Source organism: Struthio camelus, chromosome 25 (genome assembly GCF_040807025.1).
Source record: "Struthio camelus isolate bStrCam1 chromosome 25, bStrCam1.hap1, whole genome shotgun sequence".
Lineage (NCBI taxonomy): Eukaryota > Metazoa > Chordata > Aves > Struthioniformes > Struthionidae > Struthio > Struthio camelus.
The window spans coordinates 7,931,437-7,955,100 of record NC_090966.1 but is presented as its reverse complement, the minus strand read 5'-3'; the positions used below and the strand labels follow the sequence as shown (position 1 = coordinate 7,955,100).

At 56.0% G+C, this 23,664-nt stretch overlaps 1 protein-coding gene across 1 annotated transcript; it reads right to left on the bottom strand.

Moving 5' to 3' along the window:
• Positions 1–56: 56 nt before the first annotated feature.
• On the bottom strand, positions 57–20,508 carry RND2 (Rho family GTPase 2). The gene is made up of 5 exons (XM_068918810.1): positions 20,350–20,508; positions 20,180–20,267; positions 6,994–7,103; positions 2,694–2,828; positions 57–1,544 (listed from the first exon to the last, which is right to left on the bottom strand). The coding sequence occupies exons 1-5, from the start codon at positions 20,449–20,451 to the stop codon at positions 1,296–1,298; spliced, it is 684 nt and encodes a 227-aa protein (XP_068774911.1). The 5' UTR covers positions 20,452–20,508; the 3' UTR covers positions 57–1,295.
• Positions 20,509–23,664: the final 3,156 nt, after the last annotated feature.

The window sequence follows — 23,664 nt, the reverse complement described above, 5'->3', positions numbered from 1 at the left end:
AAGATATTTTGAGAGGATGCCGAGTTTGGCTATTAAAAACAGAGTCAAGCACTAAGCATTTTCCAGTGATGTTTATTTGTTTCCTGTAGCCCACTGACACAGCTGGATCTGGCAATGGAGCAGATTTTTTTTTTTTCCTTAAAGTGTCTATGTGACATCAAGTCAAGGCTAACACTGTAGTCAAAGGCATTAGAGAGGGCAGCAGCAGAAGCAATGAGAGGTGTTGGCAGCAGGCTGTACAGCATGGCAAGAAGAGCAGGAAGCACCATCCCTCCCAGTGCCACAGAGGAGACAGGGTGCAGATACACATATAATCTTTTTGGTTATCTGAACCAGACAAACACAGCACCATGCAACACAATCTGCAGCTGGAAATGGGTGGAGAACAGGATATGGATAGTTATTGCAGTCTGCTTTTTCGGAAGTGATGTGCCTCGGAACATCAGCTGCCCATTGCAGGAGCAGTTCGGTGACTAACCAGGCTGTCAGCAGCTGGGACACAAGCTCCCGAGTAGCATTTGCTTGCTGAGGGAACCACAATTCTCAGGATGCCTCTACTGGGATAAACCTCTCCCCTGGAGCCAGATCCACCCTGCTGCATTTCACCGCTGTTCAAATGGAGTTTGGGTATTTAAAATAACTCAAAAAGAGCAATGGACTGATTTCCTTTGCCGGGGGTAGACTACTATGGTGTCTCATCAGGTTAAGATTCCTCCTCAGGGTGCCCTCCCTCCCAGCTTTGGCCCAGACCTGCACCTTCTGTGGTGACCTGCCGTCCAGCCTAGCAGAAGGCAGCACCGACGCAAACGTCTCCTCTCTTCTAAAGGGTGACTGCAACAGCACCTTCCCCTGAACACACTCTGCTGCTAACAATTCCTCCCACTCCCCACCCTCCATTCCAGATCCCACACAGCCCACTGCCCCATGCTGCGTGTGTCTTTGTAGCTGCACATACGCATGGAGCCTGGGCCATGTGTGCAGGAGAGTGACACGCACCCGGGATCACTCCCTTTTGCTTCGTTTCACCCAGTCACAGACTTTCCAGCACCTGAATACTCCTCTGCCAAGTGGTTCCTTTACCCCAAGCAATCAGCACAGCAACAGCCAATCCAGAGGTCTCCATGGTGGGGGGGTGACTCATGCACCCTGGTTTGCAGCTAGGACCTTTGCTCAGCCCTAAAGACTGAGAAAGGCTTTGGAAAGGCAGGCTGGCCCTGCAGCCAGCACCATGCCCTTGTCTGGGCCAGTTACTGTACAAAATGGACAATACACACACATTATTTACAGCCTGTTTTTCACATGATGGAGCAGCTCTTGGCTCGGTCTTTCCTGATCTCTGTGTCATTCAATAAGTCCGTCCTGCCAGGCATCTGAGATGCCCGCTTCAGTCCCCGTTTGGAGTTGCTGCGCTTCAAGTTCTTGTGCACCCTGTTCACCGAGGCAAGCGTGGTCACATGAAACACATCCCGCACGCTGTTTTCCGAGACCTTGGAGGAGCATTCTGCATAGGCCACTGCCCCGATCTGCCGTGCCAATGCACTACCCTGTGATCCAGAGAGGATGGGGAGAGGAGGAAAGGAGGTTAAGATGTCAGCACTTTGCAGAGAGCACCCTTTTACATCACACTGAGCTTGGCCTGTGCTCCCAGCCCAATCAAAGCACGGGCACAGTGGGGAGCTGCTCTCACCTCCGCAAATAAAGTGCAAGTGTATATGAGAGCCCTAGGTGTGAGCATGGCCTCCTGAGAAGACAGGGATGCCAGGTGCCACATACCTGCCTGCTGGTCTCCCAGCAGCAACTGAGATTTGGCTCTGAAGGAGAGGTGCACCCACTGTCCCAAGGCTTCCCTGTATGGATCCCTTGCAGGGCTGAGAAGCCTGGAAGACCTGTCCAGGGCCAAGCCAGGATGCGCCTGCAGATCATTACAGCTCCTCAGCAGCAAGCTGTTATCACCACCAGACCTGACAGCAGGAGGCCTCACCCCTGCCCTGGGGAGAAGGAACCCAAGGCCTGCTCTCCACCAGAAATCTGGTCATCAGCCAGCCAGGCACCTGCTCTTCACACTGGTGGGGCCTAAGCACACAGTGGGCATCTGAGGGTGCTGGACCCTGAGGTGCTTACCTTCTGCCACTAACACTGTGCTACCCCCTCAGCAGAGGGCCTGCACAACTGCTCTCACCAGGGCCATCATATGGCCCCCAGAAGTGGTTGTGGGTCTTCACAATAAGAGCTGGGAACAGAGCAGTCCAGCAGCAGACCCTGCAGCTATGACTTACCCCCTTGCCAGCGGTGGTTGCCCCCTGACAGACCCTAAGCAGAAGAGTCACTTGCAGAGCTGAAAGAGCTATGCTAAGCTAAGAATCACAGAAACACCTCCTGTGCCTTCCCCTTTAGATGGTTCAGCTTGTCAAACCAGGCATCTCCACCATCTTTGAGAAAAGACATTTCAGCTACCTACCAGAAGGTTGTTCAGCAGAGCGTCAGGAATAAGTCAAGTTCTCCCCGAGGGCAGGGAGAAGAGTGCTGAGAGATGAGCAGCTCAGCGTCTGCTCCATTAGCCAAGATCAAAACAGCTTCAGACCAAGACCTGGCACAGAGGGTCACTTGCTGCTGAGCTTCTTTGTACTAATACGTCTTGAAAAAAGCCCAACTCACTCCCCAGGAACCCTATGGAGCTGGCTGCCGAGACACACCTGCTCATGTGTGACGGGGATGAGGCGCTGCTTAGAAAGCTCCCGGAGCGTGTTGAGGTCTGTCCGCATGTCCAGCTTGCAGCCAACCAGCACAATCTTCGCATTGGGGCAGAATTCCTGAGTTTCCCCTTGCCACTGCAGAGGAGACAAGAGAGAGGTGTTCAGAGGCAGCTTGTGTAACAGTCACCACAGGAGACCAGCTGGCCCCTTCACATCAAGATAACTCTGGCAACAGGCAGCCTGCAAAAGGGCAAAGGTTGGCAACTCAAAGGCAATCGCAGGGTCTCAGCCCTGTGCACCCAGCCTCTTACAGACCAGGCCAAGAGCCTCTTCTAAACCCCCCTCAGCCCTGCAGGAAAGAGCAGGCCAGGAGAATCTTGACATTAGTTCATATCAGACAGCATCTTCCAGCCACAACTCTTCCACGCCTCCTGGCCAAGAACAGGACCCCGAAGTCCTGATTCACAGCTTCGGCCATGCACACCAGCAAGCTGCCCTCCCCTCTCTCAGCAGAGGAACGACGTGCAGGGGCGCTGGCCCCCAGCACCTACTAACGTCAGCACACGCTCTGCCGAGCCAGCCTGGCCGGGCACGTCTCCGCACAGGACCTGGAACGGAATTAGCCAGAGCACCGGGACTGCCGCTTGTCGCTATTGCAACGCCTGTTTCAGGCTCATTTGCCTTAGATCTGTAGCACCCACAATCCCAGCACTGCGGGCAGTTTTTGTCTCCACTGAGGCCTGCATGCTCAGGTTTCAGGAAGTCAGAAAGGGCTGTAGGTCAAGGACACAAGGGATGGTGGCCACCAAGGCTAGTGGGGCTCTCTGTGCCCTAATCCTGAGTGAGCGAGCCGCCCAGAAACAGCTCTGGACACTGTGCTGAAGACAGAAAATGCAGGGCCAGGCAGCTTTCAATGTTTTGAATACAATATGAGGCTCTAATGGGATCAGACCTGGAGAGCAGGCTTCCGAGGCCAAGCCAGAGCACTGTGGTGTGTATGGCCTTTCCAAACTGGGGTCACAGCTGTTAAGACGGTGATTAGCTCATCCGGGCACTTTAATGACTGTCACAGGCAGGGATGGGAATAATGAGTGCCTCTAAGATAACTTTCTGCACGCTTGTTCCAATATGCACCGCAAACCACCTAAACCTAAGTTGCCACCTCCTGCCCAAGGCGTCTGGAGACCTCTTCTGTGTATGACTATGGAAAAATAATGACCACACAGTCTGGTGCACAGATCTGAGACTCCAAAGGTCACCCTTGCCGAGCCTTTTGGACCAGTCAGCAGGGAGCTATTTGCACAACACACTCATTATTTGTTTATCATTGGGAGCCACATTTTTAAAGACATTAAGACATTCAGAGCATAGTTACAGCCAGGGAAATAAAGAGCGGAAGCAAGCTGAAGGTCAAGGCAAACATCCACTTCCTTGGCACTAATGGCACTTTTTAGAGCTCTAGAAATGAATGCTCAATATGCAGCTAAGTGTCTGCAACAGTAAATAAAAGCATCACCTGTGACCTCTGCCAGAGGAGACTTGTACAGTTGCCTTCAGTGTGCCAACACCCCGCTTACGCGTCTAGTGCTTTTGAAGTAGCAGGCAGATGATAAGCAGAGATACCACTGGCTAAAGGTGTCACTTGGAATTAGCAATTTCCTGTCACAGTAGCTGACGGTAAAGCATATACCCTGGCAATTAGAAGAAAAAAAAAAAGGCCCACCACCTGGTGTGCATAACCTGGTGGGGAAAGAAAGTGCTGAAGATGATACAAGTTTCATTTCGTCAAATATCTGACCAAAGCAACTGCAAAATAAGGAAAAAGCTTCTTTTCCACCAGGAGACTGGCTCATATTGGCTTCATCGTGAACTTTCCTCCCCTGCTGCCAGGAACACTCGTCTAGTGGGACTCACACATCTCCACCCCTCCAGCAGCACACGAGCCTGTCCAGCTTGTGGAGGTCTCTGGTGTCACAGCCGTACACTGTCAAGGGCTAAAGCACCAGGAAGAGGAGGATGCTATAATTCTTTTGGAGCTGGAATGCAAACATCCTAATTTACCCGAGGGGTGAAAATCCCTAAAGAGATGGAGCTATAGGGTCCCTTCTAACCAAGCAGGAGGTCACAGGTGTCTGTACTGACATAGGGTTCCCTGGTCCATGGAGTGGTATGACCCTCTTCTCACACAAGCAACAGCCTGGTGGGGAGCTCAGATCTGCTGCACTATCAAAACCTGTCAGAATGAAGGCACCACCCCATGAACACCGACTTTGTACGAAATGAAAAGCTGTTTGTTTGCCTTCTCTCAGGTGGCTCCTTCCCCTTCACTTGTACGTGCTGTTTACATAAACTAGAGTCCTACAAATCAAAAGCCAGTTCCGATTTTGCATCCCAGACGGGCAGCAATAATAAAGATTTCCTCTGCTGAATTAGCATCTTTGCCCACGGCTGGAATAGGCAGTGTTATTCTCCTTAGTCGCCTGATATCAAAAGCTAAACCCCATTTCAACTTCATGGTGTCTTAGGAATTCTCCTCACCTCTGTAGGCTGTAAGCCTGTGCCAAAGGAAACCAGGCATCTACTCAGAGGCACTTAAGAAATCTCTTGTGATTTAGGGTTCATTTTAAGCCACCATATCAAAAAGACATTGCCTAACAGTCTTCGAAGCATCTGTGAGGCTGCACAGGGAAGAGCTTACACTGAGCAGTACAGAGTCTCACATAAAGAGTATCTGCAGAGAAACACATAAATAGATCCCAGCCCCAGCTAATTATTAGTGGGTTTGCAGCTCATTACGGTGCAAGTGATTTGCTTGCATTATTATTCTGCTGACTCCCAAGCTGAGGAGTGAATTCTCTGAGTCCGCATGAAGCATGCCTGCCTGTACCCAGCAAGCTCTGTACTGGGAACTGCTTTGGAGTTGAACACTGAGCCATTGACCGCGTTGTCTGAGGGGTCTTTGTCCCCTCACCAGGACATTGGAGCCCCAGCTCTGCTTCTCAGCCCTTCCAGCAGCTGAATAAGAAGCATTTGCTTCAGCACAACATTTGGCAAAATGCAGAGAGGTCGAAAGGGCAGTCACCACAATGTGACTTGCTCAGACAGTGGCCAGTCCAGCCCCAGGAGATTGGGGGTCATTGAGGAAAACCACAGGAATCGCTTACAGTTCTGCAGTGCCTTTCACTCCTCAGTATCTCAGAGAGCTTCACGAGCTAGACGGCAGCCATGACTCACCTCTGGGACAGGACGCAGTGGCAAACTAGTCCTTTGCAGCTATGCTGCACAGCAGGGAGAGCGCGCTGAAACCGCAGCTGCCTGAACGTCATGAAACGAAGCATGCAGCAGCCAGGACCAGAGGCACCTCGGGATGTGAAGGGTCAGGAGGACATTCAGCAGCTCCTCTGGGCAGCATCCTGTGCTGCTGGATTTCATGCCATCTCAGGGGAAAGCCTCACGTGGATGCCACCTCTTCCCACCGGGCTCAACATGCCCAGGCCTGCTGGAACCAGCCAGGGGTGCTGCACCATGGGCTGCGTCCCTGCGGAGCTCCCGGGGGGCTGGCAGAGCTGCCCGCCAGGAAGAGCTGCTCTCCTGGAAGGTGCTAACCTGCAGGTAGAAGCTCCCAGCTGCTGATGCAGACCTTGGCTAGTCAGCTCTGTCAGGGCTGACAGCGTTCAAGCCCTGTGTACTATCTAGTCCAGTGGCATCGTGCCATTTCATTTTATTCATGTACAGACTTGAAATTCAGTGCCCACAGCTCATTATTCTTGTTGTCAAGTTGTAGGGAACTGATTGCTGTCCTTTCTACTGTGCAGATGCTGAACTGAGGGGACAGCCAACAAACTGAGCACTCTGCTTGCATGGAAACCAGCACCAGGGGCTACTTCTCAGCTGCTGCAAGCAATTGGTAACACACTCACTGGTGGTTACGCTAACAAGAGATGCACAACACTTTCCAAGGTCTTCATCAAAAACAGAACAAATGCCCTGCATTTCCCTCTGTCCCCACATTTGCACATGTGCATACACACAGATACCTCCCCTGCAAGCTACTATGAGCTACATTATTCACAGGACTCCTTTCAAATGGAAATATCTTGCTTTCTGCTACAGATGACATGGGGATTGGCAGCAGCAGACCATCCAGATCTGAGTATGCCAACTCCAGCTAAGGTCTGGCCACATGGGCCAGAGCTTCTAGCTCTGATCACAGCGCCAGAGAGCAGGGACCCCAGACCAGCCCCACGTGCTGCTGCAGAACCCCCCATCTCACAAGTTAGGACGCAGGCCAGGCACTGACCTTCTTGAGCACACTGTCCAGGGTCTCTGGGCGGCTGATGTCAAAGCAAATGAGCACTGCATCCGAGTCTGGGTAGGCCAAGGGACGGACGTTATCATAATACGCTGAGCCTGCAGAGAGGAGAGGGAGGAGTGTTGTGAGCAGAAAGTCTCATCCCACCAACTGCCCATATGGGCAGGCTAGAAGCCCTAGCAGCCTTCGTCAACCAAGAGATCTTTAATTCCAATAAGAAGCGGGGATATCATGGTTGGCGAGCTGGTCTCCTGGCTCTTCCCTGCAAACACCAAGAAACCACTGGAACCAGAGAGCCTGCTGCAATTACACCAAGGACAAGCAAGACAGCTGTCCTGGGATATCTCAAGGTTTTGTCCTTGCATTCTTAGATTCATTCCTTTGGAGACTAGAAATAAATGCAACTTTTGCATTCCTCTCCTTCCCGAGTAAGCATCTGGTCAGTAAGAGGCAGCGGAGCTGTGCTGCCAGGGCATGCTGGCTCTCTGCAGAGAAGGGAGCTTGGAAGACTGTGATACTGCAGAGCAGCACATGCCTCCCTCTCCCCCACTGGCATATTTCTTCCGTGACTGGTCATGCAGTTGCTGTGGCGCTAATGGCAGCAAGGGGTAGCTGAGTGAAGGTAGCAGGCAAGGAATGCTGCTCCTCTAGCAGCCGGTTCATCTGCATGGGTTTCAAACACAGAAAAGGATTGCATTAATTTTTATGGAGCCCTCTCACTAGAGCAAAATAGCAGTAACACATTTGAGCTCCTACTCCCTCCTGTCTGGGTATGTTCATAGAGGGGAGCTTGTTCCCAGAGATTGTGAGAATTTAAGATAGGTTAAAAAAAGAGCTGCCTTCTGCACTGGATTTATACTGGAAAAAGTCAGACGGATTCTTTTTTGCGTACAAAAGATGTGCCAGGATTTGGAGAACAAGGTATAAATTAGAGGAGATGATTCTGTATTCTGTAGGATTTCTCCGTCAGCAGGCAGAATGCCCAGTCCAAACCCAGCACAGCTTCTCGCACGCGCACATGCATGCACACACACATACCTTCAATGCAAATCTCAGCCATTAAAGTCATTGTCCCCTAATGTTTTTATTTGAAGTGCATTCTGTGTATGATTGTAAATGCCTCAGTAAACAGTAATGGAGCAATCAGCTCATGGCTACTCAAAAACACTGTTTCAGTTTTATATTTGGCTTTACAATGGCTGAAACTTCCTGGAGGGATGAGAAGCAGATGTTTATTTATCAAAAGGGGAAGCAGAGACACCAGAGCCCTTGTTGAGTTTGCCTCCTCCGAAAAAAGACTCGCCCACCCCGAGGCTGAGGAAACAGGATGCGCTTCCTGCCGCGGCCCCTTGGGAATACTCGGAGCCAGCACTTTCCCACCCTGGGAGGAGGGTGGAGCACCCAGCCCTGTTGTCAAATGGCTCCTTGATGAAGTTCAGCACCTGATGAATTATGGATGATGGTGGCTTATGTTTCCGGGAGGATGAGAATCTGCCTCAGCTAAGCGTGCGAGAGAATGGGCCGATTCTCCGCAGGGGCCTCGGACTTGCAGGCTGCGCTGGGGCTCGCAGCTGAGCCACAGCACGGATGAGGGCACGGCCCCTCCAGTGCAGCCATGGTCAGGGCTCTCCTGCTGCATGCCAGGCGCTTTGCAAACACCCCGGATCGCTGCACAGGACAAAGACAGGAGAGCAGACCCTGCTGCAGGCACCTCTTCCTCCACCCAAACCCAGAGATGTGTCCTCAAATCCTACCCAGCTCCAAGGAGACTGACCACCTCGCTGCCCCCTTGACACTAGCTCGCAGCAGGATATCACAGGCAGTCCTCGCAGGGAGCTGGCAGCACGCAGAGCTCGGGGCATGCTCCAACCAGCCCTACGCCAGCCGTGCCTGTGCGCCCCAGCGTCCCTACCACAGCCTGGGGCAAGCACCCTGCGATTTGATGCGCTTTTGGATTCACCACCAGAGCAGCAACAGGAATGTCCAGCTCCTCCTAGACAGCCATGCTGCTGCATCTGCACCACCACGCTCCAGCCAGTTAGAAAAGCCACAGCTGAGATCTTTTTTCATGCAAAGTCACTGCAAAAAGAGGCAGCTGGGACCCAGCACAGAAGAAACAGACTCTGATCCTCTGCAGAGAACCCAGCCCTCTTCCTAGAGGGAAAGTCATGCTCTCTCCATGGAAACAAGCCCGTCCCTGCTGTGCCTTCGTCAGCTCTGGGGACAGAGGATCCAGGCTGGTGCTCAAGAAGGCAAGGTGTGCTGGGGCCCCTGTGTCCCAGCCTTGGAGATTTCTGATACTTCAGGATCAAGCTGGCATAAGCGAACTGCTCCCTCCTGTACTCCTGCGGCACAGCGAGGTGATCCTGCCACCGCGTTTGAAGGCAGCACCAAGGTCCCCTTCGGGCAGACCGTTGTCAGTCTCCTGCCTGCTGCAGGTTTACCAGACAGGATGCGGGTCCAGCACGGATTCGCTGTGCTCAGGTCCGCTGGCTCCTTTATCGGGCCGTACCCTTTGCCCCACGCACAGGTGGTGTCTGCCCCAGGCAGGCGCCCGCCTCGCTGGTGGGACAGCATTCCCCCAGGCATCCCCTCCCTACCGCTCCTCAGTTTCACGTAAACATCACAGAGAAATCTGCCCCCCTCCCAGGCCAGGAACTCTCCGGTGTAGAGGTGGGTTTGGCTCCTTTCAACACGGACATTGCAACCGCAAACTGTATCACAGCGACCTGCTGCTCCCCTGGGCATGTCACCGGCCGGCCGCGCCGCGAGCGGTGGAGCACGGCCCCGTGCCTCTCTGTGCGGCCGCTATCCCTTTCCGGGGCTGGGCGACGCGTTCTCCCCTTCCGCGAGCCACAGGAACAAAGTCCCCGCGCTGATGGGAGGAGGTGAGGGACAGGCTGCTCTAGGTCAAGAGCCTCATTTTCTTAACGAGATCAAAATTGCCTTCATAGTCATTAACTTTCTGCTCCCAACTCAAAAAAGCAGGAGCAGCCCCCTGCACCTTCACGGGTAGCTCCACTCACAAGTCATCTGGACAGCAAACAGCAGCCGGTGCTCACAGCCTCCGCGGCAGAGCAGCTCTGCCCCATCCCGAGGGACTGATGGAGATGGATGTTCAGCGAGGACCAGAAGCAGAGGAGGTGCCGTGCTCTGAGCTTAGGTAATTCCCAGCTTTCTTTAGAGATGCCTCTGGTGAATAGGAAATTCTCATTTGGGGATTATTGTTTCAGCTTTTGCATCTATTACTCCTTCGCTGAGTTTGACATTTAGAAAAGAAACCAAAACACAAAAGCCTCAGCTCCAGGTCTCCCATTTTATTGGTTCTGAGTACTCAGTACCTCTCAGATCTTCCAGCAAGACACCCTAGAGACCTATAGTCTGGCACTTCCAAGCACACATGCACCCAAGGCTTGTGTGTCTGCAGATCCAGCCTTCCTTTACCGCATGAGTCATTCTCCCACTTGGCACCCAGGTTTGCATGAAACGGGACCTATGTGCATCTGGTCGTGATTGAAGAGAGAAAACTGGAGCAAGTCGGCCGCCAAAAACAGCTTAAAAATAAAATCCATGCTGTTGCTGTCTGAAATTCAGAGGCGGATCCAGCCATGAATAGCTCCTCTTCCTTATCAGCTGGCAGCCCCTCGAAATGCCTGGCGTTGTGACTCAGCCAGGGAGCCTGCTCTTGGGCAGGGGGCAGAAATGTGCCGTTTACATCTATACCAACATAGTGTTAATCTTCATGCGTTCCTTATTAGCTGTCCTGAGAGATAATGAGTCTGCTCACATGGGCACCCTCCATCCAACAATAGCACATTGCAAACCAAGAAAGCAAATATGCATGCGGAGCCATGATCCACTCCGCAAGGGGCTCCCACAACCCCCAGCCAGCTCTGGCTTGAAATGCAGAAGAGCATTGCCAAGGCCTAAATTTTTCAGCATTGCACTTGACTCAGAGGATTCACTGTAAGCTCTTCCCATACAGCCAGAAACGCGGCAGCACAGGCTGCTTTCTGTAGCAACAGCCAAGAGCATCCTTCACAGAAGGAAGCAGAAATTCATCCTAACTTTCTGAAGAGCTGCCTCAACAAGCCCAAAGAGCATCGGGTTACCTCCCAGCAGGCTTTAAAGAGACTCTAGAGGATGTTCCCTTTGCTAGAGAAAACCCACTGCCAGTGCAGCCAAACCTTTGTCCAGAGGACCAAGCTGCTGCAGCATCCTGACCCCCACCCAGGGCAAGAGGCTTGCGCCACTTCTCAGCCAGCATCAGACACAAGGGGACAATCCCTTCCACTGCCCCAGACCCAAGTCGTTTCTCGCAGAGCTTCACCAGCCACGTGGCGCTCTAGCGCATCCCAAGACAGGGCTCAAACCCTCCAGAGTTGCTATGCATCAGGAAATATGCACTCAGCGCTTCCTGGGGTTAAACAGGGCTTTCTGGATGTGAATTCACAATGCCAACTGGCAAAGACATTTATCCAAGCAAAGTGTACTCGAGGCAAAAGCTCTGAATAGAGGGGCATGTCTCCGAGCCCCCTCCTCACCCTCCCAGACTGGGCAAGGAGTGCTCCAGGCCCCAAGCGGAGAGATGCAGCTGCAGTAGCGGTCTGCTCGGGGACCAGGGACGCCCAGGATCAATCACTGCTTCCCTTCCCCACATTAGTGTTCCAGACACTACCGTCCTCGTTAATATTACATGAAGTGCCAGCAAATGTAACGGCTCTCATGATGAGTTGCTTCTCTGGCAGGGCAGATGATGAAAGTGTTAATAATAACATGATATTTTATTTATATCACACCTTTAAAACTGAAGATATCCCTGTGCAATTCACAGACGTGCTGGGCATGGAACAATCCACTGAGCTGCTTCCAGACTGGGCTGCAGCGGTGCTCAGCACCCCGTGCAGAAAGCTGCCGCGCAGGACAGAGATAGCAATAGCTGCGGCAGTTTTGGAGTGGTGCCAGTTGGGTGCTCCCCCTCCTCACACCCCGCACCCACCTCCCAGGGAGAGGCTCAGCTCCCGTAGGGCTTTGAATGGACTCACCCAATGCATGCAGCTCATTTGCATGAGAAAGGCACATATCCCAGGATAACAGCCCAGCTATTGTCTCCTCCCAGGGCCCGTCAAGGGGGAAGCATAAAAATGCTGGATTGAAAACCTGACAGTGAATGAAAGAAGCAGAAGTGGCAGCTGTCCCAGACGCCCTGGGTAAAGAAAGGCCAGGCAGTCCCCATGGTGAGGGTGCAAAAATCTCAGCTGGTCTTCTAAGAAATCCAGGATACTTCAGAGCTGCCATTTCCTCTGCAGATGCGCCAAGAGGACACCGAGTCACCCTAAAATATTTCCCCATTGCTAGAAAGGGGGAAATAAGCCCAGAGAAACAATGTCACAGTTCAAAGCAGAGGGGAAAAAGGAATCCAGCTTTGGGGAACCCTTGAGAGCAGTTATCAGTTAAACAGCCCCAAAGGTCATGGCCAGTTTATGGGAAATAGGAAGGTCACGGGCTCAGCACAGGAGCGTCCCCAACTGAAGGTGGGCTCGGATACTCATTTACAAGGAGGCAGCTTCACACGCACTCATGTCTCCTGACAGCAGCCTTGCCCGTGGTCTCTCCACCTCCGAGGTGTCTGCCTCCCACTTCCAGTCTCTCTGGAATTACTGCTGGTGCATCCTGTTTTGCAAGAACCCCTAAGACATCTCCTCATCCGCCTGGCAGCAGTCTGCAAGGTCACCCCCTTAGATCCAGGGAGCTCGGCCTCCAGCATCCCAAGAGGAGTCTCCCAGCACCAATCCATCGCTCACGTGGAACCAGGAGCATGGCAAACTCCGCAGACCCAGGTTCCTGCCTTGAAGATTTGAGCTGCCTTTATAAAGGCAGAAGGCAACAGGTGAAGAGAAATGGCTCAGCGTCCTGGCACATCACAGACCAGAACATGTAAATCCCCCTCTCACTCCCTGCATCATTAGCGCTGATGGGCTTTAAAGCAGGAGGCCAGAAAATTGGCTATCGCAGCTTCTGATGCTGCAATAGCTGCACATCAAGGAGACGATGATCTGAACTGTCAGGAGTTCAGAGACCAACTTCAGCCTCCCAGTGTGAAACCAGACCCTCTCTCCTGAAAGCAAATCAGAGAAATTTCTTGCTGGAAGATCAATGAGCAGCAGCCTATTTCAGAGCACCCTGCAGGTCCTGGCTCAGCTGGGGCTCAGAGACAGGTTAAGGATCCCTGACCCCTGCCTGGCTGATTATTGTCTGAAAGGGGAAGATAATGCAGATCACGTTGATTCAAGAAACATATTTCTGACATCAATACAGTGCTCATTACAGTCCAGCCCAGAACAGTGACAAATGGCAAAAACAGGAATTAAAGCACTGGTGATAAACTCGGACACACAAGTAGCCAGCGGCTCTGACAAAAGCAAGCGCCACGCTCTGAAGCCAGGATCTGAGGAACTCAGGGGTCCCAATTCAGAAACAAGAAGTGATTAGTGACATTAGAGATTAAAGCGAGTTGAACTGAAAGCAAAGGAGACCTAGCGAAACAGAGTCAAACAGAACTGCGGTCATGCCAAGTTCCACTCGGCAGCGAAGATACAGCAGTCTGCACGTGAACAGCCAGGCAGATAAACACTGTACTGACCCCCGCAAGCAGCAAGGTGCCCGTCTGCTGCCCTGGGTTCCTTGGCATTACCTACAGCAATGTCGCAGCAAGACAAAGCCAGCTGCAGCCTCCCTCGCTGAGGGGCCATTTCCATCACAGCCAAGCAGGCAGAGCTTTTAACAGTGCATCCTCTGCCTGTTCTTGCAGAAACCCCTCCAACTGCCTCAAAGAGAGATTCTGCCATCCCTACAGGCAAGAACTTCAGAAAGGTTTTACCCAAGTGAAGACCGCAATTTGTTCTTCAGAAGTTAGAGCACAACAGAACCGCGTGATGGGAGGGTCCTTTTCTTCCGGCTCAGCTCAGCTAGGGTCAGCCAGTTACCTGGAAGTGCAAAAGGCCCTGCCTGCCAGCGCGAAGAGTGCACGGGACAACACGTTGTCCTAGAGTGATGGGACATCCCATCAAAGACAGGAGACGGAAAGCAGCAGAGGGAACTGCCAGCCACTGTTGCAAGCACCTGCAGTCCCACCATCTGAGGGACACAGGAGAGGTAGCATGGTCACCAGCCCCAAGTCTTTTGCATAAGTTTTTCTTCCACCTTGGCTGCACCATTCTTCTTGCTTGTGCAACTTTAATGTAAACCCCTGAAGTCCAGAGAAAGAGGAAGCTGTTCCACGACATAGAACAAGCAATCATCTGGAAAGTGCATGACTGAAACAACAGCTAATCAGCTTGGACAATTAACCTCTGCTCCTAATTCTTGTGATGCTCTTAAAAAAAAGTCAATGAGTAAATTACAAAACAGCCCAGCTGGCATGTCTTCAGGATGGACGTGACCAGGATGAAGGCAATGGTATTTGCATGGGCTGAGATGGCATTTCTGGGCCCCTCTCCAGATCTCATTACTGGAAACTTGTCACTTAACAGGAGGCTGTTCTGCTGGAGTTACTGGCAGAGGAATCCCCTGCCAAGCCACGCGCAGGGCGCTGCTGCCTCACCCCGTCCTCGTCCCCGCTCTCACACGCGGCACACAGAGGGCTAGAGGAGCTTGCTCAGACACGTGCAAACTGCAACTCTGAGGCAGCTCTGGAAACTCCCTGTAGAAGTCGCTGGTGGCACCTTTGGGGGAGCATCCCAGCGGTGGCTGCAGAGGCAGCCTGAGGGGCTGGTCCAGGCTCCTCAGGAGGATGCTGGGGATGCTGCATGCGGCAGCTGACAAAGGAGACAAACGGGAGCTCCATGTCTCTTCCTGGCACTGTTGCTGTGTCACAAGGGCAGCTGGCACCACCGCAACCTGCCTGTCATCTACTCAACTGGCTGCAATAAGGAACAGGAGTGGCAAGGTTCCCACAGCACATCCACCACATGCGCTGGGCTTTAGGGAACATGTCTGAGGGCTGAACAAACACAATTATCTTTATGCAATGCTGCACATTTCAAGTTTGCTGTGCATCAGCAGCAGATCCCTCCTGGCTGCTCGGCTACCAGATAAGGTCTCTCCCCACAGGGAAGGCTGGGCCTGTAAACTTGTGCGGTTTAATTGAGCGGAGATCTTATCTTCAGGAGCTGGCACCATGGAAAGCTGCAGCCACGCGCAGCAGAGCCTGGGTCGTGCTGCCGCACCGCGGCGTCTGACCGGGGTCTCGCACAGAGCCTGCCGCCGTCCCCCAACCCCGCGGGCGCTGCAGGGGAGAGGGAGGCCCGCGGTGCCGCGCCGGGTGCCTGCTCCAGGGAGGCAAGCACTTGCACGCGGGGACGGGGCGACTCCCCCACCCCGGGGATTTCTGCAGGGCCGCATGCGCTACGGCCGCGAGAAGGAGGCACCGCTCGCCCCGAGCGTACGCTGAGCCGGCGCGGGGAGAGCCAAGGGGGCTGCGCGCAGCCAGCGGAGCAGCAGAGGCGCGCCGGGCTCCCTGCACGCGGGGGAGTCGCGTCCCGGAGCGCCAGGACTGGCCGAGGGGCCAAGCGACAGCACCCAACCTGCCCGGGCAGCCGGGGTGGCCAAGACTCTGCAGCTCCCAGCAGCAGCGGCTCCTGCTCTTCCACAAGGGACAGAAAAGTCCCCGGCAGCAGCTTCAGAAGATGGCAAGGAAGGTTTGCCACTGGCACGGCCAGCCCCGCGCTGCACCGGGATCTGCATCAGCAAAGACGACAGAGGAGCAGCCTTGGGGCATGGCTGGACTAGCGGCCGCCGACCCAGGAGGCAGGTAGAGCCTCTGGCGTAAGGGGCTTTGAGGCAAAAGCCCTGCAAAGACCTGAGTCAGGCTGCTACACACGGAGCAGCCTCCCCCCTGAGAATAAAGCCTAGATATGGGTGAAGCCTCAGACCCGGAGAGCCGGTAGTGCCCTGGTGCGCTTGGGGTGCAGGGGAGGCAGGGGGAGCGCGGCTGACGGGGGCAGCGAGAGCTGGGTCGCTGCGGAGAGCGTCAGCCGGGCACTCGGCCCGCGCGCTGCTGCGCTGAAGGGACCTGCCGAAGGCGTCAGCTGCTCCGCGCCCGACGCAGGATTTCCCAGGCTGAAGAGCCCCCTGAAAGCGCCCCGATCCTACCGGGAGCACAGCTATTGCATCGCTCCGCAAAGCCACCCTCCCAGCACGCAGCTCCTGGTGGCTGCACTCCCTTTCACACCTCTGAAGCACGGAAATGCAATCCGCCTACTCTTTGCAAAGCATTATTAGCGGTCAGAAAAACCACCCGCCCTTCCAGCGCCCAGCTCCACAGAGGTGAGGAAGAAAGCCCTTCCTGCCAGGTTTCGGCTGCATGTCTAGGAGGCACCCAGCCCTTTTGGGAACAGCATTCCCAAGCCAACAGGCATCCCGTCAAACAGGAGTTTCCCTATGCCACCAAGGCATCTAGGCTGTGCAGAGAAGTTGTTTCTGTGCCAGGGACGTTCAGCCAATAGACAGCAAAGAGAAGAATTTGCCAGAAGGGGAGTCTGAAGAGCAGCAAAGACGCGTGTCTCCATAAGGCTCCTGAGCGGAGATGCTCCCCGGAGCCCAGCCCTGGATGGCAGGCAGATCCTCACCTGCCCTCCTTCCCTCACACGCAAAGAGGTCAAATTGCTTTTTAATGGAGGCTTGAAAAACATGGCACATGGCACAGGCTTTCAGGGGGAACGGGCCATCCCTGCTGCACTGTAAAACGGCACCTGAAGCAATTTCACTCTCACACTGCCTGGCTGCGGCACTGACTTAACTAGAAACAAGTACGAACTGCAACGGGCACCCGCAGGTGACGGGAGAGGGGTCGAGCGGTGCTGTGCTCCCCTCTCCCTGCAGGGCTGGTGCTGTAAGCGCCCCGGCGCCTGCCCTGCCCGGGCAGCAGAGGTTTCATCCTCGTGAAGGACTCTCGGTGCTGGAAGCAGTCTACAGCCGCCCTCCAACCTCAGAAAAACTGATTAATGGGCAACAGGTTAGGAGACATTTAAAGGAAATCAGAGGCCCCCGGTACAATTTCGGAGCTATTCAATTCCCCTTTGCTTCTGTTCACCCCACGGTAACTACATTTACCGACTGCTTGCCGTGTGCCAGCGTAGCAGAGCCTGCATTTGCCACTGAGCAGGAGGGACAAACGCAGCCTGAAAGGCTGCGCTAGCCAGCTCGCCCTGCCAGCCAGCTCTGCCTCCGGCTGCGGGAGCGGGCGACAGCCCCGGTCGCGCAGGGGTTCACAGCAGGCGGTGGGAGCTCCGGGGAGCTGCCATCGCGCTTGCAGCCGCAGAGCGGGCGGACGGCTCCCGCCCCAGCGCCTATCGCTGGACCATGCTCAGCTTCCCCCGTGCAGCCTCTGCGGTCTCTAAAGGCTTTCACGACCAACTGCAGAGGGGGGAAAACAAAAAAACAAGAACAAAAAAATAGGCGTCAGCTCAGCTGCCCAGGTCTCTCTCCAGGTTTCTGGAGGGTGGAGAGATGCGAGCTCCAGTTCCAGGCGCTCATCTAAGAGACGGCAAGTGTTCAAAGCACAGAGGGTCCTGCAGCACCCCCTTCCCTCCCCGGCGGGGAAGGAGTTCGGCACCGCCACCAAGCCCCTGCCTGCCAAGCCGCTTGGAGGAGCCAGCGGGTAGCACGGAGGCAAGGGAAAGGGCCCCCTCGCGCCCGCCGTCCGCACGAGGAGGGCCAGTAGCCGCTTCCAGTCCCGGCAGCCCAGCTGGTTCACTCTGCTGTTGTGCAAAACCTCTTCTACCAGAGCTTCTGTTTACAAGTGTCGCCAAAGGGTAGTGGAAATTCAACAGCAGCTTACAGGCTGCAGCTAAAACTACAGATTGATTGCTAAGGAAATTGCTGTGTATTGCTTCGCAGGACTTCTTACTGAAGAACCAGCTCCCATGAATTTCAAACCAAAGCTGCAACAGAAGGGAATTTATCTGGAAAACTGTCTAGTGACCTCTGTCTGCAACCAAGCTGTTAAAAAGGGCTTACATTTTTTATAAGGAAAAAGGAGAAAAAAAATCAAAGTCCCTTTCCCCTTGACTATAGAGAAATATAAGAAAAACACATAGCTTTTGTTTAAAAAGATGAAAATGAAAGTGGAATAGCATCAGGTGCAGGCGTCAGGTACATACACGCAGCTTTAAAGCCCTTCTACCATATCCTTTTCTTTTAACATTTGTAAGATCAAAGGCAAACCTTCTGGAGAATTCCTAAAAAACGCCAGTGCATCCAACATGCTTCTGCACACTGAAAAAACTGAAGTTTCTCCTCTCAGATAGAGCCTCTCAAAGCAAAGCTGTTCAGCATCAAACAACGATAACGCCACCCGGGCCCTTCTCGCAGGCTGCAGAGCTCCTGCCTGGACGCCCCCGAACGCGGGGACAGGCGGACAGCGGGTGTACCACAAACACAGCCGGTCGCTCGGGCGCACGCGGTCCGGGCTCACCGCGCTGCTGCAAAGGCCGCGGGCTGGGGCAGGGTCGCGTTGCTGTTGCGGGGTCCGAGGGCTTCGCAGCGCCACAGCAGCTCGGTGGGGCCGGCCGCGCAGCGACTGCCGCGTCAGGGCCACCGCGCGCGTAGCAAGCGCAGCTCCTAGCTGAGCAGAGCCATGTCCGTGCCAGCCCCATCTCGGCGCTTCAATCCTTTCCCGAGAGCGGCCCTGGCCAAGAGCATCCTCCAAGCTCACATCACAGCACGCCTCACGCGAGCAAAGGGAAAGACCGTTTTTCGTCTCAAGAGAAGCAAAGCAGCAAAAGCAACGTCTCCCCGGCCGGGAAGCCCCCAGCACAGACTCAAGAAACATGTTTTACACATTAGAGCTAGTCCAAGATTCAGTAAAGCCACTGCTCTAGATAAAGCTGGGCCAATTCAACAGCCTGGATGGATGTAAAACTATAGCAAGGAATTTCAACGTACAAGAGCAAAAAAATTCTTAGGTCATGTATTAATTCATTGTTGCTCTTGGACACACAGAAGACTTCATTTCTCATTAGGACCCAGAAACAACGGGGAAAGAACCAGCAAGTCTGACACACACACTGACCGAGCCCCCCGTTAGCTGCACCGCCCGCACATGCCAGGCCTAGACGCTTGTCAGAGGTAAATTAGAAGGTGCACATAAGCTTTGCTAGATGCCAATATTTCTATCAGCTCTGCACCAAGCAGTTCATGACATCCCCACGGAAACAAGGCACAAAGTTTGGGAGAGTGCCTGGAGGGCTGGGACAGCTGCACCTACGGCTTCCCGCAGCAGCGCAACGAGGACCCAGACAAAGAGGCAGAAGCAAAATCAAAAAAAAAACCGCCAGAGAGCTTTGTTACAGGGAGAGCGATGAAAGGAGAGCGGGTTCCCAGGGCGCATTCCTGGCCGAGGTGAGGTCTCGGCTGGCAGGGCGCCGCGCTTCCCTCCCACCCCGCGGACGGCAACGGAGGTCGATCATCCCTCCGAGATGCCGAGGGAGCAACGCAGGGAGGGCAGCACCCTTCAGACCGCCCCGGGGGCGCCCCGAGTCCCGGGGCATCCCGAGGGAGCACCCGGAGCCCCGGGGGCACCCCGAGGGACCGCCCCGGGGGGGGCACCCCGAGGGAGCACCCGGAGCCCCGGGGGCACCCCGAGGGACCGCTCCGGGGGGGGCACCCCGAGGGAGCACCCGGAGCCCCGGGGGCACCCCGAGGGACCGCTCCGGGGGGGGCACCCCGAGGGAGCACCCGGAGCCCCGGGGGGGGCACCCCGAGGGACCGCTCCGGGGGGGGCACCCCGAGGGAGCACCCGGAGCCCCGGGGGGGGCACCCCGAGGGACCGCTCCGGGGGGGCACCCCGAGGGAGCACCCGGAGCCCCGGGGGGGGCACCCCGAGGGACCGCCCCGGGGGGGGCACCCCGAGGGAGCACCCGGAGCCCCGGGGGCACCCCGAGGGACCGCCCCGGGGGGGGCACCCCGAGGGAGCACCCGGAGCCCCGGGTGGGCACCCCGAGGGACCGCTCCGGGGGGGGGCACCCCGAGGGAGCACCCGGAGCCCCGGGTGGGCACCCCGAGGGAGCACCCGGAGCCCCGGGTGGGCACCCCGAGGGACCGCTCCGGGGGGGGCACCCCGAGGGACCGCCCCGGGGGGGCACCCCGAGCCGCGCCGCCCCCGCCGGCCCACCTGAGGTGTCCCACATGTTGAGCTCGGTGCGCTGCTTGTCGATCTCGAAGCTGGCCGTGTAGTTCTCGAAGACGGTGGGCACGTAGCTCTGGGGGACGGAGGAGAGGGGAGAGGTGAGCGGCGCCCGGCGCCCCGCGCCCCCGCCCGCCCGCCGCCGCCGCCCGCCGCACCTCGGGGTAGCAGTCCTTGGCGAAGACGTGCAGCAGCGCCGTCTTGCCGCACTGCGTGTCCCCCACCACCACGATCTTGCAGCGCGCCAGGTGCCCCTCCATGGTGCGGGGCCGCGCCGCCCGCGCCGCCGCTTTACCGGCGCCGCCCCGCCCCGGTGCCGCCCCCGCCCGCCGCCGCCAACCGGGAGCCGCGCGGGGCCGGGCCGGCCGCCCCCGCCGCCCCCCGCCCCGTCCCGCCGCCCCCGCCGCCCCCCGCCCCGTCCCACCGCCCCCGCCGCCCCCCGCCCCGTCCCGCCGCCCCCGCCGCCCCCCGCCCCGTCCCGCCGCCCCCGCCGCCCCCCGGCCCGGCCGCGCCGCCCCCCGCCCGCCCCGTCCCGCCGCCCCCGCCGCCCCCCGCCCGCCCCGTCCCGCCCGGTCCCGTCCCGCCCGCGGCGGCTGGCAGCCAGCGGCTCCCGGGAGGCCCCTTCCCCGCCGCCCCCCCGGCCGCGCCGCCGGCGCATTTACCGTAGCGGCCAACTTCGGTTTGTCGGAGACGAGCCGTCTGCCGCCAAACGCGGCGCAAATGGAGACGGTGAGGGCAGAGCGAGTCCGCAGGAGCGGAAATTAAAGCGCTGTGGCAGTGGGACTGGGTTTGTTAATGGACTGAGAGGGCAGGTCGTTTTTCCTGAAATCACAGTCGTTTTTCCTGAAATCACAGTCGTTTTTCATATATGAGTACTGGTGCTGTGCGCGGCGTCGGGACGAGCACAGAGCGGAGACGTGGCACGAGCAGGGAGACCCGCCGTGCCCGTGCCCGATGTTTCCGAGTGCCCGTGGGGCCGGCGCTGGCCGGGACGTGTTGGCCCAGGCCCGCGCGCGTGTTGGCCGACCGGCTGCCTGTGCTCCTGCGTCCTGGGACCTACCTCGGGGGCAAGGGCCGAGTTAGCTGACGCACCTGAGAGCCACGGCGGGTCTATGCCGTGGTCGGCTGGCCAAATTAAAGTTCAGGCTTTCCAGTCACTTCCTCTTTGCTGCTTTGCAATGTGCGTTGCTGCAGCTCCTCGGCACCTCCTCGTCCTGCCTTGAGCAATGCCATGAAGATCTGTCACACACACGTTTCCTCATTCCCTCCCCGAGGAGAGGAGATCGTGCAGGACTGTGCCTTGTTTTGCAAGCCCAGTAGGGTTGCTTTGCCTTCTTATATGTGTACACGTCACTCCACTTTTACGTGGAGGAACGCAGAGCAAAGTGCCTCGTGCCTGCAGCTGAAGCTGAAGCAGCCCTGGGTGGCCGTAGGTGTAACCTAGAGCCAGCGGTTCCCCTGGCAAACACCCTTTCTGCTAAAAGCTTTGCACCATGTCTCTCAATAGGAATTCATTTCTGCTTCCAGGCAGCAGATTATTGTGACCCTGCTTTGGAGGACACAGAAAACTTTCTCCGTGCCGAATGCTCGAGGCCTTTGCAAAGACCCTCCCGTCCCATCTGACGTCCCCTGGGGAGGGAGAGCAGCTGCGAGCGCCTTTTGCTCAGAGCCACTTGGGGCACTGTCACTGCTGAACTTCCTGTCCCATTTGGTGCAATGCACCTTTTGGCAGGCAACACTTGCAAAAATATCCGTTAGTCAACCTACAGGCATGGTGTAAATTTTCAGGGTAGGATAGGGGGAGAGACGCGCTGTGAGCTTGCTGTGGCTGTCACCGCGTATGGCGAGGCAACAGATGGCTCCTACACATTTGCTCCTGACGATGCTTCTCCAGTGGCTGATCCGCCCTCGCAGAGCCGTCCTCTTGGGGCTTTGATTTGCTCTTACAGGTTAACTTGGCTGTCTGCTATTCGTGTTATTTTCTGTACTGGTGCACATAGCAGAAGAAACCAACTTTCCCCAAAAACCCCTTGGCCAAGACCTGGTGCCTGCGACACCGAGGTCCTGTGCCCGCGGAGAGCCCCTCAACCCAGTCCTGTACAGCCACATGGGCTCTGGACCTCACTTGGACGTGATGGAGCAGGTGAACATGCAGGAGCGTCCTCTTCTCTGTCCTATGGCCTGATCCCCTGCAGGATGCATGCGTGCGCCTAGCGAGAGGCACACGCATGTCACCAGCGAAGGCACCAGCAGAGCTCAGCCCCATCGTGTTACGGACATGAAACCCTCTCTACATTTTTGGGGTGGGTGCACTGTTACTTCGTACACATCTGTGCCGTTCGTTTGTCTCAGTCTGCAACATCCTATTTCCACCCTGGGATTTTCCCTGGTAAGCCTCTCTAGTGGGACAGAAATAAGGGAGACACTTGAACACTCATTTCTCATCAGATCTATTTTTAAATATCTCCTTGGACCTGTCAAATATGTGAAGGAGCTAGAAATTTGCCAGGCAAAACTGCAGAATAATGCTAACTGTCAATGTTCAACTGTTAAATCATTGAGCCCTGAACAGCGTGTTATTTGATGGATTGCCCCAGAAGACGAAGAGGTGGAACAGCAGGGGAGCTTGAACACACACAGCAAAGATACAAATCAACAGCAATTAAGGGAGGTTAAAAGAAGGAAAAAAGTCCCAGCCAAATCCCCTTTCATGTGTCCAGCCTGTTTACGTTCTGTGCTAGGATGATGCTGATCTGACTCACTGTGGGCATTAATGAAGTTTGCACCTCTGGGTGAGCAATTTCATTTATCTCAGCAAGCCAAAGCTCATTATAGCAGTCCACAAATGCTATCAGATGAAAGCAGCATCCTTCAGCAATTGCCAGGATTGAAGCAAGGCAGCATTCGACTGCCGAGGCTTCTGCTGGCGAGACCGCAGTCGGAGCATGTCTGAGGAGATGCAGTAGCTCCGTTGCAGCCGTGAGTCTCTGTGCACGCAAGGGGCTCTGGAGCCTCGGCAGCGCTGCTGTGGAGGTGAGGAGACCCCTCCCTAGGACTCATCACGTCCGGCTCTCATTGCGCTAGCTGCAGAGAGGGGCAGGGATGGGAGGGACGCTGCCGGTCGGCTGCCGGCCAAGAGCTGCGCGGGGCCTGCAGCACTGCGCTGCACGCAAGCAGGTCGGGGCGGGAGCAGGGAAAGGGCCGATTCCCACCCGCTCGCTTGAAATCCTGCGTCAAAATGAAACACTGGCTGCGCTCTGCAGCCGGCGGCCACGAGAGGGCTGGCAGAGTTGTGCTAAGCCCAGCAAAGGCGCAGCCCGAACCTCCTGCCCGGGGCGGTGGGGTGGGCGAGGGCAGCCCGGGGCCGGGCCGGAGGGGGCCGTGGGGTTTCCTGCGCAGCCGGCCCGTGCTCCGGCCCCTGCCGAGCTCCTTGCGATGGACGTCCAGACAGGGCGCGTCAGCGCTCGCGCGCG